Source organism: Etheostoma cragini, chromosome 6 (genome assembly GCF_013103735.1).
Source record: "Etheostoma cragini isolate CJK2018 chromosome 6, CSU_Ecrag_1.0, whole genome shotgun sequence".
NCBI lineage: Eukaryota > Metazoa > Chordata > Actinopteri > Perciformes > Percidae > Etheostoma > Etheostoma cragini.
The window spans coordinates 12,957,410-12,975,375 of NC_048412.1; the positions used below are offsets into that span (position 1 = coordinate 12,957,410).

The 17,966-nt window shown below is 39.2% G+C and overlaps 1 protein-coding gene and 1 long non-coding RNA gene across 5 annotated transcripts; one reads left to right on the top strand and one right to left on the bottom strand.

Annotated features, from left to right (window-relative positions):
• Nucleotides 1-1,196: 1,196 nt before the first annotated feature.
• Nucleotides 1,197-16,883, top strand: LOC117945755. The gene is made up of 4 exons (XR_004656886.1): nucleotides 1,197-1,345; nucleotides 11,878-11,887; nucleotides 15,436-15,445; nucleotides 16,874-16,883. It is a non-coding gene; the product is annotated as an uncharacterized LOC117945755 (long non-coding RNA).
• Nucleotides 1,770-9,354, bottom strand: LOC117945749 (protein tyrosine phosphatase type IVA 3). Of its 4 annotated transcripts, none has more exons than XM_034873450.1 (7): nucleotides 9,118-9,354; nucleotides 5,131-5,652; nucleotides 3,765-3,902; nucleotides 3,493-3,585; nucleotides 3,215-3,345; nucleotides 2,781-2,855; nucleotides 1,770-2,421 (listed from the first exon to the last, which is right to left on the bottom strand). In XM_034873450.1, exons 3-7 carry the CDS (start codon nucleotides 3,858-3,860, stop codon nucleotides 2,304-2,306), a joined length of 513 nt encoding a protein of 170 aa, XP_034729341.1. In that variant the 5' UTR covers nucleotides 3,861-3,902; nucleotides 5,131-5,652; nucleotides 9,118-9,354; the 3' UTR covers nucleotides 1,770-2,303. The 4 variants fall into 4 exon arrangements, with proteins under 4 accessions (XP_034729341.1, XP_034729340.1, XP_034729339.1 ...); XM_034873449.1 differs by having other exon boundaries at nucleotides 3,765-3,935; nucleotides 8,933-9,322; XM_034873448.1 differs by having other exon boundaries at nucleotides 8,933-9,319.
• Nucleotides 16,884-17,966: the final 1,083 nt, after the last annotated feature.

Consider the following 17,966-nt stretch of genomic DNA (forward strand, 5'->3'; position numbering starts at 1 on the left):
AATTAATGAACAACTATTACAGTGTAAAGACAATGACAAAGCCTTTATTAACAGTGCAAAAAATTTACAGAGATACAGACATTTACAGCATTTGGTTTTACGTTACAAAAGAAGTGTCAGCTCAGGTCAGTCCCTATTATTAACAAAGACTAAAGACTGCAAAACACACACACCCACCCACACACACACACACACACATAATTTTACACCCTCTGCTTTCATTTCTTCCTCACAAATTGTTGTTCAGGACATTAAATGATGAGGAGACCACAAGCAACCTGCTACTGTAATACATAAGAAGTGCGTGCAGTTGGTTACATGCATCATTAAGAAACAATACAAATGAATATGCAAACTCCAACCCACAAGAAAATCTGTATAAGATACTGTAACCTGGACTAAATGATGCGCAGCAATATTTATTCTAGGATTAGAGATCTAAATTTATCCATATATTATCCATGGATTAAAACATGTTATGTCAGATATTATGTCATGAACTGCTGCTCATGTGAAAATTCCTCTCTGACAAAGAAACATAAAAAATATGTGTAATACCTGCAATGCCGGAACTTTCTTTGCAAATGTTTGTAGTCAATGACCGGGAGGAGTGGTTTACCCTTACCTCCAGAAGAAAAGTGATAAATAAAGATTTGATATTATTTACAACTAGCTTACATAACTCCATCATTTTAGAATGTGTGTAATGCATTATAACTGTAGAATTATTAACATTTCCTTTAGATTTAAATAATACATATGTACTTTTAACCTGGCTTGAAATCAGAGGTGCTGACAGAGATGTTTACTTTTGTGGGTGTCATTAAACAGAGCACAATATAATGCACACGCTAATATGTAAACACATAATTTGAGCACAATTAAATTATATTAAAACGGCAACTGTGACTAAACCAAATGAAGGCTTTTTGTTTACCAAAATGCTTGATCTAGCATTTCAGAAGCATATTTTTATACTAGTGGTAGACAAATGGCAGAAAACGCTGCTTGAAAATGAACTACTTTATCTCCAGTTACACGGAGATCAGACAGGAATAATGTAAAAAGATAGCGTCAATTTCCAGTATTGACCTAATTTACAGTAAAAACAATGAGCTGTTAAAAGTATTTTAATCCTGTGTTTCTGTGTGAAAAGTGTCTCGAGAGTTTTTCCAAAAAACAATCTCAAAGAAACATTCAGAAATGCTGCATGCCATGTTATACCATGATTATAGGGAAGTTTGAACATATTGAACACCTGTACAAAATAATGAAAATTCATTGGTATCTCTACAAAATATCTGGTAAGATTTGACATTTTGAGGGCCAATAGAACAGGTTTTATGTGATGTTCTAGTCCTTGCCCATCTATTTTTACTGTAATCTATATTTTGAGGTACATATACCAATAAAAAAAGAATTCTTTTAAAGAAAAGAAATCGCAAAGATGGGTTCTAATAAAACTGCAGTCAATTCTCAAGGTACACATGGGCCAAATGAAGCCTGTACATTGTAGTGTGTGTGATGGTGACACAAGGCTGATATGGTTGGATTCCTGAGAGCATTTCTTTGAGAGACCATGGTATGCAGCAACATTTCTGCCTCAGTGAAAGTTGCTGAAAGTATGCTCACCCTACTTTGCTCCTAGCCTGGTCCTACCACTCTCTCTCAACCACTCTGAAAACTGAGTGGAAGTACGTAGCAGGGCACTGCCAGGCTACTTTGCTCCTTTGAGTTCCCTCACAAAAAAATGTCACTTCCTGATTGTGTCAATGGAATTGAAGTTTCTTTATTTTTAAGTCGATAAACTACAAACTAACAGGGTGGAAAATTACTTTAGGCACATACAGTGAATTATGAAAATGAGGAAAAATATATATTGCCTATAACAGAGAGAGTTTAACATGGCTAAGTAGTATTTATTTTTTTGATGGCGTATAGGTCTTGTATAATAGGATACCTTTACTCTGAGGACATGGTCAAATTGAGCATGTGTGTATAAAAAAGGGCAGTAGAGTAAAACGTGTATTTTAATGTGCATTAGTCTGTGATAATGTGATGAGAAGACCTTTATCTATCATTTAAGCCATTTTTTATAAAAATGTGAGACATCTTAAAGGAAATATGAGGACAGGGCATATATTAAAATATTGCTGCATAACAGGAATGACCCGGGTTCAAAATGTCTATAGTGTGTGTGTGTGTGTGTGTGTGTGTGTGTGTGTGTGTGTGTGTGTGTGTGTGTGTGTGTGTGTGTGTGTGTGTGTGTGTGTGTGTGTGCGTGCGTGCCTTTGAGTGTGTGTTCACATCGTGCAGCACTTGTTTTTGTGTGAATTAGAGTCTTTGAAGCGGAGTCTCTGCTTGGATCGATATTTCTCCAGGTAGGTTAGCTGTTTACTGTTGATGGCTCCACGACGCTTCCTGAAATACACACAAAGACAAAATATGTTAAACAAAAACAGACAAATAATGTATGATGGAAGCTATAACCCTACCTGATTACCCTAATTCTTCAAATGGCTCTACCGCATGCTTGGCTGTCTGTCTATTTGTCTTCTTTAATATCACCAGATGGCACCAAAGAAAGAAAGTTTCAATTTCTACAGTGTATAATGGTGCATAAATTGTGTGTGTGATAAGATATATTCTTAAACCTTGTTAAATATTTTACATATTAAAAAAAAGGTTTTTGTGTACAGTATATGTAAATCAGTGCTCTTACACCATGATATTTGTTATTTGCATGATGAGGATGTAGTAGGCAATATAAATGTACTCACTGTCTGATTAGTTGAATAGCATCTTCATACTTCATCCCACTCTCTATCAGAGCCAGAGCAACCAGCACAGGCGCCCTGTATGCATGCATAAACACACACAGAGTCATGTGTTAGGAGTGTGTGTGTGTGTGTGTGTGTGTGGTGTTTGTGTGTGCACATAGTGTTCAACACATATCAGAGAGAAATCAATGCCACTAAAACTACATCTTTTTATCCGATTATGTTGCTGCGTACAGCATCATCATATGCGTGCAACAATAATTATGGTGTGACTGTAATCCAACCGGTCTGACCTAGTTTTATAGCAGAAACATGGAACATTCTCCATGTTAACCCCTGCTGTGCATTGGTAGCGAGTCTCCCTCGCTTGGATTCAATTTAGACACAATCTGTTTAAAGTAAAGTTTTGTTGGTTTGTTTGGTGTGTCTCTCACCTCCCCAGCCCGGCCACACAGTGAACAGCCACGCAGCATCCTGGATCCTCCTGAAACTTCTTCTTCAGTAGACTCAACCAATCATCAACGAGCTTACTGGGGGGCGGGGCTCCATCGTCAAATGGCCAATCCTGAAAGATAAACAGTTACAAGCAAACAGTGACAGTACATCTGGAACTATAGTGTGTGTGTGTGTGTGTGTGTGTGTGTGTGTGTGTGTGTGTGTGTGTGTGTGTGTCTGTGTGTGTATGTGCATGTGTGTGTGTGTGTGTTCTTACCACTACAGTAATGCCGTCTTTCTCCAGCGGTGTTTTATCATAGGTAACATCACAGACTCGAACTACTGTGGTGGCTCCAAAGCGTTTTAGGTCCTGGATGGGACGACAGTAGTGGGAGACTATTTTCACAACTTGGCCAAAACACAAGTTGATCAATTAAATTCAATTAAAATGTCATCATGGGAAACAACACATACAGTTTATACATGATAATGTGTTTTATTAACGTTTTTTTACAGTAAAGCTTTAAGTGGACTGATGGGGGTCCTTACCTCTATGAAGGAGCTAAGTGTGTTGTCTGTGGGGTTGTGTGTGATCAGGAATCTCATGTTTTTGTGGCACAGTTCCACTGGAGCTGGACGGTTCATGGTGACCAGCGTGACCTTTGATATCCCAGGAGGACCTCAGACCTTTTATGTCAGGGAGAATTGTACTGTATATAACACAAAATGTAACATGGCATCAAATGTTTGAGCCAAATTGTAGGCACATTTTTACGCCCCTAAGACATTTGCATGTAAAACACCAAAAAATGGCACCACGCAAGTTTGCAATCTCTTACTTGGAGTACTAATTGATTTAGAAAACAATAAAAACCTTGTTTTAACTATTATAATTGTTAGGGGGGCTAAGATGAAATTATGGGGGGCTTGAGTCCCCATAAAAAGGGTGTGGGACAATTGTAGACAGGATATGGGGGAGAGAGAGAGAGGGGGAAGACATGCAACAAATGGCTGCAGGCCGGAATCGAAGTCTGGGCCACTGCGTTAAGGACTGAGCCCTGGTACATGGGTCGCACACTCTACCAGGTGAGCTTCCAGGGTGCCCCGACAAGGAAACATCTAAACTCAAAATACATGAATACTGCATTCTACACTGTATTATTGAGTTGTATACTCGATGTACATCAAAAATAATAATTATAACCACAAAAAATCATTTTTTTCAAGTTTCTCTTGTACAATGGCATTGATCTTTCTAAAATTTCGAATATGACTACAGGGATGTGAGTGTATTTTAGGATGCAATTGTATTTTTATCCATCAGGGATGCCTTACATTCCCTACAGACAATATTTTAGTAAGAGTACTGATAAGTACTATTTGGGTGATCATGCTAGTAAATAAATGGGTAAACTGAGCAAGAGATGACTAGTGAAGGAACTTGTCATAGCTTGAGTACTGCACAATCATAAATATGCGTAGCATGCACTACAGGAATTTTGCAGCAACAGGTTTCCACTTCCCAAGAACACAAGAGAGGCATATCTGCCAAAAGTATTCTTGTATATAAAACTTACAACAATGGAAATTAGCCAAAAGCTGATTTAGCTCACACTGACCAAACAAAAAACTACCAGGGGCGCCAGGGTAGCTCACCTGGTAGAGCAGGCGCCCACATAGGTTTACTCCTCGACGCAGTGCCCGCAGGTCGTGTCCACCCTGCGGCCCTTTTGGTGCATGTCATTCCCCCTCTATCTCCCCTTTCATGTCTTCATTTGTCCTATATAAATAAAGGCCTAAAATGCCCAAAAAGAAAACTCTTCAAAAGAAAAAAAAGAAAAACTATCACAGAATAGTATAATGATACCAGAACAAATCAGTAATGGGCAAGAGGCGTTAGTGCATCCCTATTTACCTTTAGCTCCAGCTGCAGCAGGTAGCTGATGTGACTTCGACTTATATCAGGTCTCCAGGTAACTCTGGACTTCCTGTCTTTTGCTGAACTTCTTGTTGGAGACTGTTTATGACCAGTTTCCTAAACAGACTGTTTTTGTTGTTCCCAATTCTGAGGTCCTGTTGTCTTGAGAACAGTTTTACTCCATCAGTTGACTGTATCCTATAGTCCAAGAAGCTACAGTGTGTCAGCTCTCTCTGTGTCCTTCTCTTTGTTTTTATCTCTCTGATCTTCTTTAGTCCTTCTCTCTTTGTCTCTTAGTTCTTTAGCTCCCTCTGTCCTTCTCTCTCCAGTGAGCTTCCAGTGACGAGGTTCCACGTCTTACCCCATGAGCTGGCTGGTTTTAGAGGGCAAGGGCCAATGGTCTTTCAGGTATCAGGGCCGCAGGTCTGCATGGTGCAGCTTCATTTAAGATAGATTCTAAATGTGTTGGGCGTGGCAGTAGTCACCACTCCGCCTCACAAACTCCATCAACCAGCAGTTCTGAAGTACAAAAGATACACACAAAATGTAAATTTTTAGATTATCAACATTTAGAAAAATAGTAATGAAAATTGATACAAAGAAAATAATACAGCATTTGTTCCAATGTTCTCAACACAGTGTCTGCAAAATCTACCCGTGCTGTTTGGCAAAATCTATTAACAACTAAATCAGTAATGTGAAGGCCCACAGGTGGGCAGCTGATTGGCTGATGTACATAGATAAACCCACAAACACACACATGAACATGTGTATATATACAGATTTTAATGTTTTGCCACTGAACCCACTTAACAAAAGTATAGTACTAGTTTCAAATATTAAATCAAATTGACCATCACTTTGGCATGCAAATACATAGTCACTGGTGATCCTGAGAAATGGGTTGGTGCTTTTAATTTTAAAATAACCGGCCAAAGATTTCCAAATAGCAAGAACAGCTAGCTTATACGTACAGTATATTCAAGACTGCTTATATTTGCAAGTAAGTCCTGATTCCCCCTTGTTTAAGAAGTCAGTTGTGTGCATACATGTAATCAAGCATATGCAAACAATGAGTCAACAATCACTGTATGCAGCTACTGAACACTGTACAAAAGTGGTCCTACACTTACATGGAATAGACAAGTACAGACACAGACGACAGATGCAGCATCAGCTAGAAAATCTAATTCATGATATGGCTCACAAAATATGGAAAATGTTATCAGATTAGCCTGCACAATGTCAACCAAATTGAATTTGGTGTAAAAAAAAGAGATAGTAACCCAGTGTCCTACTTAATGTATCCTACGAGGATTGTACTGTAAGTGTAGAAGAGTAGTAGCTGTACGGGCAGTTCCTCAGCCTTTGGGACAAAAGACCACACATTGTAGTACAAACTGTAAAACAAATAAAAAGGAAGGTTAGCTCACTTGCTACTTAAATGTATCCTCCTACTAGAGCAAGAACAATGTCAGATCACTACTTTGTGAACAGCTTTGGCATATTTTTTGCATGCAAAACAGTTGTTGCTGATCAGATACACATCTGCACAGCTATGGAATGAGTTTGATCCTCTTTATTCCCTAAAGTAAGAGACATTGGGCTGAACTCCAGAGCTTATATGTGCTTTATTATTGGTTCAGTATATTTGTAGAAAGTTATTGCACTGCTTGGAAATTAAAATGCAGTTTAATATTTTGCTTAGTAGGCAAGCAACAATAAAAAAAAAAAGATGACAGTAAACTTGTCTGATAAACCTATTAAAGTCTTACATAAGACATACATAAAAGTATGGGACTAAACATGACAAGTATTTTACCCAAAGCAGGAAAAGAAAAACAAATGCTGATCACGTGATGGACAACGGACAGAGTGACTAAAGGAAACATAAAGGACGGTGGTCAAAGACGTTACCAAACCAAACATTCAGACAAACAACAAGGGAAAGTCCAGGTACTCTGGGTAATCCGTCGTCACCTTCTCATCTCAGCTAACAATTCACACGCGCACCCACACACACACACACTCACAAACACACAGACACACACTCTTTATAATCACATGCCGACTCACTCACTAACTCTCCCTGAAGAGTGCTGTTTATTCCAGGTTGTTGACTATCTATGATTAGAAATGTATCCTTTGTTACCACAGTTCCCACTAATCAGGATAGAGGTCAGTCCAGTCAATTCAAAGTCTAGAATGAACATTTGTTCTGAGGTTTTATGAGATGCCGTTTGTGCTTTACAGCCTCATGTAACACAAGCACAACAACAATGTAACTCCATGAGACACGCAGGATAAAAACAAATGTCGCACAAAGCAACATGACAGAAGACACTTTCACAGATGTGACAAAGAAGTAAATTCACTGAAACCGAAAGACACAACTGAGTGACTTAAAACAAAAACATCATACGAAAGCATAAAGAAGCATGAGGGAAATTGCAACAGTAGTAGTGATTCCAATCTAAACTGCAAGCTGGATCTTCCCTGTTAGCTTGGAGCACAGTTTGTACAAACAGGTGCGTCCCCATTTGATCATCTGGCTGCCTGGCTGTTTCCCTGTCACGGGCTGGGTCAGGACCCAAAGAAGTTAAAAATGGATCTCAGTTTTATTTTGGAACTACTTAGATTGCCAAACCTTTCTAAAGTTCGTGCAAATGTGAGCCAGAATGAAACACAGTAAGCCTGTAGGTTAGTAGTAATGAGTCTATATCCTTGACGTTCCACTTCCGGGATGGCTTCAATGCAGACAGAAATTCCACCGGACTTCACTTATTTAGGCCGGATATCCATTGCCTTGGGCTGCTTTTGTGTTGGCATTTTAAACTTTGGTTGATTTATGAGGACTATGATTAACCTTTTCTCAGATCTCTCCAGGGTAAATCAATCTGTCCAATCTCAGTTTTCTGTTGCATGACTAACTTTTGAATGTACACGTTACAACAAAGCAAGTTCCTTTTTGAAGCTATCGCTAGCAATGCCCAAGACGATTGTGATTGGTTTGAAGAAAAAAGCCAATAAACCAGAGCACATTTTTCTCCCATCCTGGACTGCAGTGTAGACTAGGCAGACCCTCCTTTGCAGGGCTTTGGTGGAGGAAGTTCTGGCAAAGTGAGACTAGTAGTAATGACACCAACAAGGCAGGTTAGTAGTAGCCTGAAATAGGATCAATCCTGTTACAGTGCATTCATCTCTGCTGCCTTCAGTTAACAATTACCAAAGTTTTCTGCATCAGCCAAGTCAACTCTGAAAGAAAGAAGATGCTCTAAATTTCTAAATTTGAGTACACACCTTCCCTCTTACCTCAGTGGTTAGCTTGGCTGCTGAACATGAAAATTCCCAAACCACAGTAAGTCCTGCAAAAGCAACAGCCCTAAAACAGCGTGAGTACTGACACAAATAGCTGACTGGCTGTTATAGTAAACCCCTGTAGACACTGAATACCTGCAGCTGTATTTATAGCTGTATCTATACCAGCAGCTGATTCTTTGGCACACCAAATCTTTTTGGAAGCAACAGTCTGCAATTCCCGTAAACCCCTGTCTTGCCACTGAAAGCCTGTTCCAGTAGAAAACTGTGATTTCAACTCATTAAGCACAGTATCTCTAACTGTGCTAATGAAAGTCTGTGCAAATTATCCATCTACATTTGTTATTTATCACATCAAGTTGTTGTTCCTAAAAGTTACAAAACTTGCTGTGGCTGTGTGACACCTTCAGAAACCTTTCCCAAATACTATTAATTATGATAATAGCAACAAAACAAATACAACACTACACATTGCCCTTACCTGCTATTCAATGTAATTTCCAACAACAGAAATAACAGCACTTCTTTTGCCTCTATGCCAAAGTCCACCTGCTTTTTCTGCCTCTAGAAACTGAGATGTCTGCTTGTCAACCAGCAGAAAATGGCGTATTCATGGAACAACCTGCTGCTTAACAGTAACACTGAACTATCCACCTTTCCTGGTACCTCTAGGCCTCTCAGAATCCGCTGTGATGTCTGTACTGTACGTGCCAGTTTTTAGCTGTAGCAGTGCAGAGTGCTGGGCTGAGGATCTGCTGTGAGCTGGTCTAATCAGGCTGAGCAGCCATCTGACCCTGACAGCCCTGTCACTACCAGAACACTCTACAGTTAATGCTCTTAGGGAGAGAGGAGAAGAGCCTTACTCCCTCCTCCTCCCCCTCCTCCTCTTCCTCTCCTTCATCCACTTGACTCCTTTTTCCCCTCTACTCTTCCAGGGAACAGCAGAGGTGCTGTCCCCCCTTCCTCTCCTCTCCTCACCCTTCCTATAGGCTGATTATTACAAGGTTCAGTCAAGGGAGTATGTGGTCTCACATACAGTACAGTGCACAGTGACAATATAAATACAGATTGGTGTTTTCAGATCATCTTTCTCTCAAATATAACAAACAATATTGTGAAATTGTAGGTCCAATATGTAGTTTCTGCCCTGACATGACTGTCTAGAGCTTGTCTTGTTTTCCTTTCCTCCCTCTCTCCCACCTTTTCCTCCCTGCACAAACTAAAAATAGACGGTCCTTTGAGCTACCAGCTAGATTGGACAAGTCAAACCTTTGAGTCCCAGTTCATGGAATTTACTTTCTCCTTAACTAACAATAGTCTTAAGTTTGTTTGTGTTCCTACAGCCGAATTGATGTGTGTTGTTGCCACACACAGTCACTGTGTTTATCCAAAAATATAATAAAAAGGGTGAACATTTGCTAAACCAACACTTGTTGAGGAAGGCTTTCAAGAAATACACGCAGCTTTGAGTTTTTTGAGTTTTTAGGATTCACTTTATCCAATTTGTTTAGAAAGTTAAAGGTGAGGAGTACAGGAGGTGAGTACAGAGAGTCACAAGGCAGTCATAAGCACATCCAGAACAGGCTGGGGCATCACCTCACTATCAATCACTTTGAGTAGAGGATGACATAACTGCTCCCCCACGTACAGAGTTTTAGAAAAACACCTCTTACTGGCTAAAATTAACTGAAGCACTACTTGAACGCTTTCCAGTTTACCACATTCAACTTTGAATGTTCAAGACCACACCTACTGCTTATAATATTCTGTGTGTATTTGTGCTCCCAAAACTGCAGCTGTGTTTGTTTCATGCATTATGGTGACAAGGATTAACTGCTGTATCTTGGCCTAGTGTTACCTCACTGTTATTTTTTGTTCTGGCTAATCAGTAACAATATGTAGTTATTAGCGGGTTCCAAACACAAAGAGACAGACAGATAAAGAACTTCAGAGAGATGGAAAATAAGCCTTGATGTCCTTTAATTAGGAATTTGACTGCAAAAACATGTTGTACATGTTCACACTGTACAGTATGTGTTTTTACATCTTTCAAGGCACAGATGTCATCAGTGTGTGCGTGCGAGTGTGTGTGTGTGTGTGTGTGTGTGTGTGTGTGTGTGTGTGTGTGTGTGTGTGTGTGTGTGTTGCGTGTGTGTGTGTGTGTGTGTGTGCGTGTCTGTGTAAACACAGTCATGGGAGACAGGAGCATGGTGGGAGAGAGAGGAACATTGCATGCCACAAAAGTGTGACATGGAAAATATATCTGAGACCACAGAGCCACTTTAGATAGTTCAGACTATCAACATTACCTGAGTTATATATGTATAGATCCAATCACGGATGTGGAGGCTGGCTGACTGACTTGAATATTCACCCCATTTTTAGATATCATGAAAATTGACATGAGGATTTCGTCCAATATTTTCATAAAGTCTGATCACACATTATCACAAATTATGACATGTTGCGTTTATAACCTTTCATGTGAATCTGACAAATGTCAAAATGTTTTGCATTTAAGTCATTGTATTCAGTTACTTTTGAACTTGTGAATAAACTATATACTAATATACACCAAGGACACCCTCGTACTCTACATAATCTTTCTCTTAAGGCTTTCTCTATCTGATCGTCCTGAGGACCAGTCAGCTCTAGCTTGACCATCCGTTATGATTTGACAAACAGCAGTGCACTGGCCTGAACAGGGTTTCTGCAATGGCTTCTGGAAATGTGAGCCTGCACCCTGTAGGTCAACTCAGTTGGCCGTCTTGTGCTTTCGATGGAGTCTAAAGTACACTTTGGGGGCCGGCTCTGGCGCCATGAAAGCATTGGGCTGACCTGCAAAGACTTTAGGATCCCTTTACCACAGCTACAAGGAAATGTCAAGGAAGTGATGGTGATTATCATGGTAATTGTGATCATCATGCTCAGACTCGCCAGAGTCAGACCGAAGTGGCAACTATTAATAGAGATAATTTATTACCTTGTTTTCTCATATCAAAACTTTCAGAGTACCAACTCTTTAATAATGACATCCATGATAGCAAGGCAAAAAGATAGGACTATGGCACTTTAAGGCCCGCCATACGTATTCTTCTTATCAAGTCAAAATGCGTCCATGTGTGCGTATTTGTGAAAGTGAATCTTTTAATTTCAAAAATGACATTTTGTGAAATTGCTGATAGCAGAACAAGTGCTGCTGTCAAAGTTTGAGAGGTTTGCTGAAGAGTGCAAACATATATAGATCTAACACTACAAACATACAGTACACACCCCACTGATTTGCACATTGTGCGTTTGTTTGTTATCAGATATATATATACAGTATATATATATATATATATATATATATATATATATATATATATATATATATATATATATATATATATATATATATATATATATATATATACACATGTACAGTATAATTTAAGTGAAAACTTGACAATAAATTAAAAAGCTCTGTTTTCAGCGTTATGACTATACATTTTTCAGGTGGTTCAAGAGGCTTTTAAATAGTTTATTTAGCTTAAAAGGTAAGAGAGTTAAATCCTTCAGCTTTTTAGAAAAAAAACTTGTTTTATTTTTGTTTATGTATATAGAACAGAATAACAAATGGTAATTTGAAAAATAACCTAAAGCTGTCGGAAAAATGACAATCAGTCAGGGTGGGCCCAGGGGAGTGGGACATTTTGTCAGAATTCAGCATAGAAAATATGACTAGAAATATGGGAAATATTGGATAGGATAGCACAACACAATGTAATTCTGCTAAATAAAAAAACATCCTTTACTAATTTCCCCGTGTTCATTTAAAAAGATAAAGCATGGTTTTTCCCAACAGTTTCCTTACATTATCTTATACTGAAGGCTGACATTTCCTGTTCCACACACAAGTGTTTTTAAATATGTCTCATATTTACACCATGTCTAATTTCACTTTAGCCCTAATGTTAGGGGTTTGTTATGTCACAGCAGCAGGTGCTGCTAAAAACAGAGCCCCTGATTGGCCAGGAGTGGATGGTGGAGAAGCAGCAGTATGCTGTGTGGGATCAAGTGATATTTCAGGGGCTTCCTGTTTTGAGCCATGCTAATTTTTTTAAGTGACTGCAGTACACTTGCTTGCAGTTTTGGAAGGATCTTTGATTTGTTGCAAAGTTGTTTTATCTATATAATGCGATACAGGACTATATCACAAAATGCAAAATAAAATGTTGCAAAGAGATATATGACAACTTCTATTAACAATTAATTGCAGTGGTTCTCAACCTATGGGCCAGAAGGTTGCAAAATAAATCTGAAGAGTCACAAGCAGATTTAAAAAAAGAAATTGTCCCACCCAATTTTACATTTCTTCAATCTGTGTTCTTTTACTTAATTAAGATAGTTTTACCTTTTCAGGCATCTAAAACAATAATCAACCTCTGGGTGGATTTAATGGGTCTTTATTCAAGTTCCGGGTCTTACATGTAACTCGACAGCTAAACGCTGTCCCTAAATCTCTTTTCCAGCCAGGTCATGACCATACCACGACAGTTTGTACCCTCAGCTAATCATGCTATACAAGGAATAGTGGAAAGAGCATGTGTGTCTTCGCACATAAACACGTACATACCCTCAGAAACGTGCTTTGGAGAACGCACATAGGCTACATCCTAACACACACACACACACGTACAAACAACAACAAACACACACATAAGCACACAGTCAAGCATGTGGCAAGCAGCAGCTGCTGTGTGTATAATTAGAGTGTTTTGAAAGCTGAGAGTTGGACAGCAGGACCTTCACCTGCAGACTTAGAAGAGTTACCATGACAACCAGCTGTCAGCATGACAATATAACTTCAACTGTGCCTGCTACAGTATGCCTATGTAAGCCAGGTGACCTAAACATCATGAAGAAATAAAGTAAAGAAAATGTGAGATGCATGGCCTCCTGCATTCTGTTGATACATAAGCGATAAATTAGAATCACTCTCACCCACAACACAGAGTGTCCATAACACACGTGCAGCAGGTTATGTAGAAGGTTGCATATCAATACTCGTAAGTCAAGGATCACTTCACCATATGCTGAGATTGGCTGGCTTTAAAAGCTTACTTTCCATCTCACTGTCCATCCCTTCTGTTTTTGAACAGACACACCCACACAAACAGAAAAGCTCCAAGTGACTTCCTCTAATACAAAAAAAAAATTGAATATATTTAATGTCAGGTCATGTATTAAAATTCAAGCTATGTGGTAATACAAAGCGCCTAGTACAACGTATTTTAATATAAGGCAACAGTCATTTGAAAAGCATTCGTCAGGTTAAAAGCAGTGCATTGAAATGCTGAGCTTTTGCAGGCTGCATGCAGAAAGTCAACATCTCCATCTGGTGGAATCAATACAAAGGTGCAGACTGTGCTGCAAACAGTGACCTTAAAGGAAAAGGAATTATTTTTTTCTGAACACTCGGTGTCACAACACATTCCTCCCCCAGAGCATGTATTCTAAATTGATTCTAGATAATTAAAGTTAAGAGTATAGACAACAACACAGTAAGATAAATATCCATAATACACCTAGTAGAAAAAGTTAGTCGAAAAATAATAGATAAAGAAAAGAAATAAATATAAAAAGACATAAATGAATGAATGAATTGATTGATTCATTCATTTATCAATATTTGTTTAAAGGTAGCTACTTAGTACTTAGAGAGTATTGTAGTGGGTTTCTCATATGTTGAAGCGATACAAAGGGGTGCCACACTGTCAAATCTACTGTCTGTCCAGGAACTAGACCCATGCAGGACATACATTATGTCTCTGATCCAGTGGGAGTGGGGGGGAGCAGCAGAATCCTTCCACTTACTGTAAGACAGCTCATCAGCCAGTAAAGTCAATGCACAAAATAGTAGTCAAAGGATTTGGCTCAATTTGGTTGTCAAGGGTTTCTGAAATAATGTATAAGACTGATGTTAAATGATCATGATAAAACTGATGACTGATGGTAAAACGTAACTAAAAGAAGACATGGTCAGTGGCGGCGCCAGAGATTTCTTTTTAGTGGTGCTGTGGCTGCTCGACGTTTCAGTGAGGGTGCTCAGAGTTTCCCCTGACGCACGTAGCCTACACATGCACGCGCGCAGATACGCTCCCACCTCCGCAGAGGTTTACTGAGCGAGCGAACGGGAGGGAGAGAGAGATTGATTTTTTTTTTACCCTTTGACGTTGCCTGTAAAAAAGCACCATGAAACTCTGATTAGCCCCCCGAACATATTTCAAATTTACACATCACTGCAGCTTTCATACAGTAGCTCATATTTGCAGCTGTAACGCAACCAACGACACACATAATCCGATTTACAGGGCTGCCAACTCTCACGCATTGGACGGGAGACACACGCTTTTGACTGGTTTCACACGCGCACACGCCACACCCCCGATTTCTCACGCTCAAGTGTCAACCCGGTCGGTCAAATATCTGAAAGATGAGTTTATCAGTTTACAGTGCAGCGCACAGTCATCTCTAAACTTTGTCAGAGACCAGAGACCCAAATGGGCCTCACGTGTCCGTGCGACGGTCTGAATGAGATCCACCATATATCAGCGAAGCAATGACATGCACAGCAGACTATATTACAACTCTCCAAATCTCGGACAACAGAGATGGGAGGAGTTATATTTTGTATGTGCACAAAGTTGTAAACATGAGCAGAAATCTAATGAAACACATCTGAGCTATACTATATATTCTATACTATATACGATACTGCAACGTTGGGCCACTATTGTGCATCTCTAACCTCTGTGCATCTCTAAATGTAACTGTAAATAATTCATTCAATGTTTCATAAAATGAACAAATAGTCTTTATTTTCCCAAAAAAGTAAATAGAGTAAGTGGGTCACAGAGGATGAGGGCCAAACATTATTGAGCCTTGGCACAAAGGTTAAATGATTAGAATTTATGTAAGTCAGTGGTTCTCATTCTTTAGAATTTCAGTGGTCTTAGTTGATCCCTCAACATGAATTTAACTTTGGGTCCCTGGTCCCTACACCAGGGACATACCTAAATCTTCTCAGCTGTTGCTGACATATGCTACTGTCTCTGTAAAGTGGCTCATTATGTTTCGCACATTGTCTGGGTCACTTCTTATATCATAAGAAGTTAATAATGTAAATAATGTAAATGCTGAATGCCCTGAAGCCTGTTGATACTTCAACAACACAAAGGCTCTTAACCCTACAGTTTGGCACGTAAGACTTGATTTCTCCATTTGTTTTGCAGAAAACTCTCCAGAAAGTGCCATTTAATGGTTTATTTTTCCTGGGGGGGCATACCCCCAGACCCCCCTAGGGAGAGCCCCCATCACCCCCACACATAGCAGGTCCCAGTTTAAACCCTGATGGCTAATGATGCTGAAAGAGCCAAGGAAATTGCTTTGTACGCAGCAAAAATTGGGTTGGCCCCCCCAAATCTCACTCCAAGGTTTTGGGAAAAGTTGGCAGCCCTGTAATCCTCCTGAGGATGTGTGCACACGGTATTCATATTTGCACATGATAACAATAATGTAACGTTTTTCATATCTGTAGTGACTTAATATATCTAAAGAACCTGTTTCAAACACGTTTTCAGGGCCATAAATAACGCAATGTCCTGATTCGGTGATCCATTTATTCAGTTCTGTAAAACACATGTTCACTGTAATGTTCTGCTACGAGACAGAGATAAGAGTGACGTTCTTGCATAGACCCCTATTGGATGAATATTTTTTTTATAAAGTCTAGGTAGTAAAGAACGACCCATTAGCCTATTACCGTTACACTCACTTTGCTAATCCTACCGGCTCCTACAGCACTCTTCTTCTGTGTGAATACTTTACTGCGGAAGTCAGGTCAAAAGTTTGATGTGTGCTGCACCCATTGGCCAAATATTATCACCTGTGTTTGCTCCACGTTTTTGTTCTGAAAATAATCACTTTATTTTATTAATGTATTTATTTGTTTTTTAAATAATTAACACACAATACATATATTTTTTTTTACACCACAGCAATTTCTTGGGGGTGCTGAGGGGGTGCTATGGGAATCCTAGGGGTAGCAAGAGCAACCCCAAACCCCCCAAATTTCTTTTTTCTGAAGAAATAGTTTTTCCATATGTATGGACACCATTCAAAAATCAGACACAGGCTCACATGAACCTAGCCATATCATTTTTCAAGTATTACAATCTCTTTTATTATTTTACCACTTAATTCTTTTTTGCATTATTGCACTATTAACTTATTGTTTGATCCCAAAATGCTTCCTATTGAATTAGGTATGACTTCAGAGCAGTATTTTGATCATGATATGACTAAATCCTATGGTGGCTGTAGACCTTCTCTAGAAGTGTTTGTCTGTTCTGGGCTACTGTAGAAAATAAAAACATAGTTATGATTATTATATTCCATTTCTGCCAATAGATCCACTATATCCTACACAATTTTGCAGCCATGTTGTGTCAAGGAATCATTGAGCAGTAACCCTCTTAATGTTGAAAATCCTTTAAAAACACTTTACTCAGCTTGACAATTGATCAAGGCCAATGTCTGTGGTTGAATGTGTCTTCATGGTTTTATCTGTTGCACAAGACTCAGAGTCCTCTTTGATCAAATGCCAGTGTGTCTTCAATTATGCAGCAGGTGTGACCTTATTTGAACTGGCAGAAATTCTACCTCCAGACAGACTCAATATGGACAAACACATTTAGAGCTATAGTATATAAACTGTTGTCATATTAGATAGATATTACCAACAGGGTGCTTTAATTTTAATGGTGACACTAGTCACTCAAAACCACAAACCCACTATTATGCAAAAACAAAATAACAAAAGCAAGGCAGGATAATGTTGTTGACGTGGTCAAATCTGAAACATCAATCTGTTGAAATGATCACAACACATGCCCCAAAATATGGGACTAATGCGGTCACTGGTGAAATAGGCCAGCTAGAGTGCTGTATCAAATACATGTCATTAAAACAAAAAGATCCACACACCAAGTAGCTCCTGTTGAATAATTTTAATGCGGTGTAATGTACTAGGTTCTTCCTTCCTCAGACTTCTTTGAAATAGGCTAGCATGCCAAAGCTTAGTCAGGGTTATGATGTTAAAATGGCTTCAGACTGACGTGAGGTTGAGTAAGACCCATCTGCTGCTCTCTGCTCATCAGCCACCACTAAATGGATTAAACCTACTGTACACACAGTTCTCATCTGGGTGTGTCTACGTGTGTTCAAGCAAGTTCTGGTTTTATGGCCTTAAGAAGGTGTTTCCGCTCTGTCATGTGACATGTCTTAATATATCCTAGGGAATCTAGGGAATATCCTGTATGTGACAATAATTGTTGTACTAATATGAAGTGCCTGCTGCAAGCTGATAGTCGCTGACTCAATGTTAAAGATACATCACTGAGGGGATAGCACTCATTCATTTCCCCACCCTGATCCACTGCAGCAAATCCCAAAACCTTTCACCTGTTGCC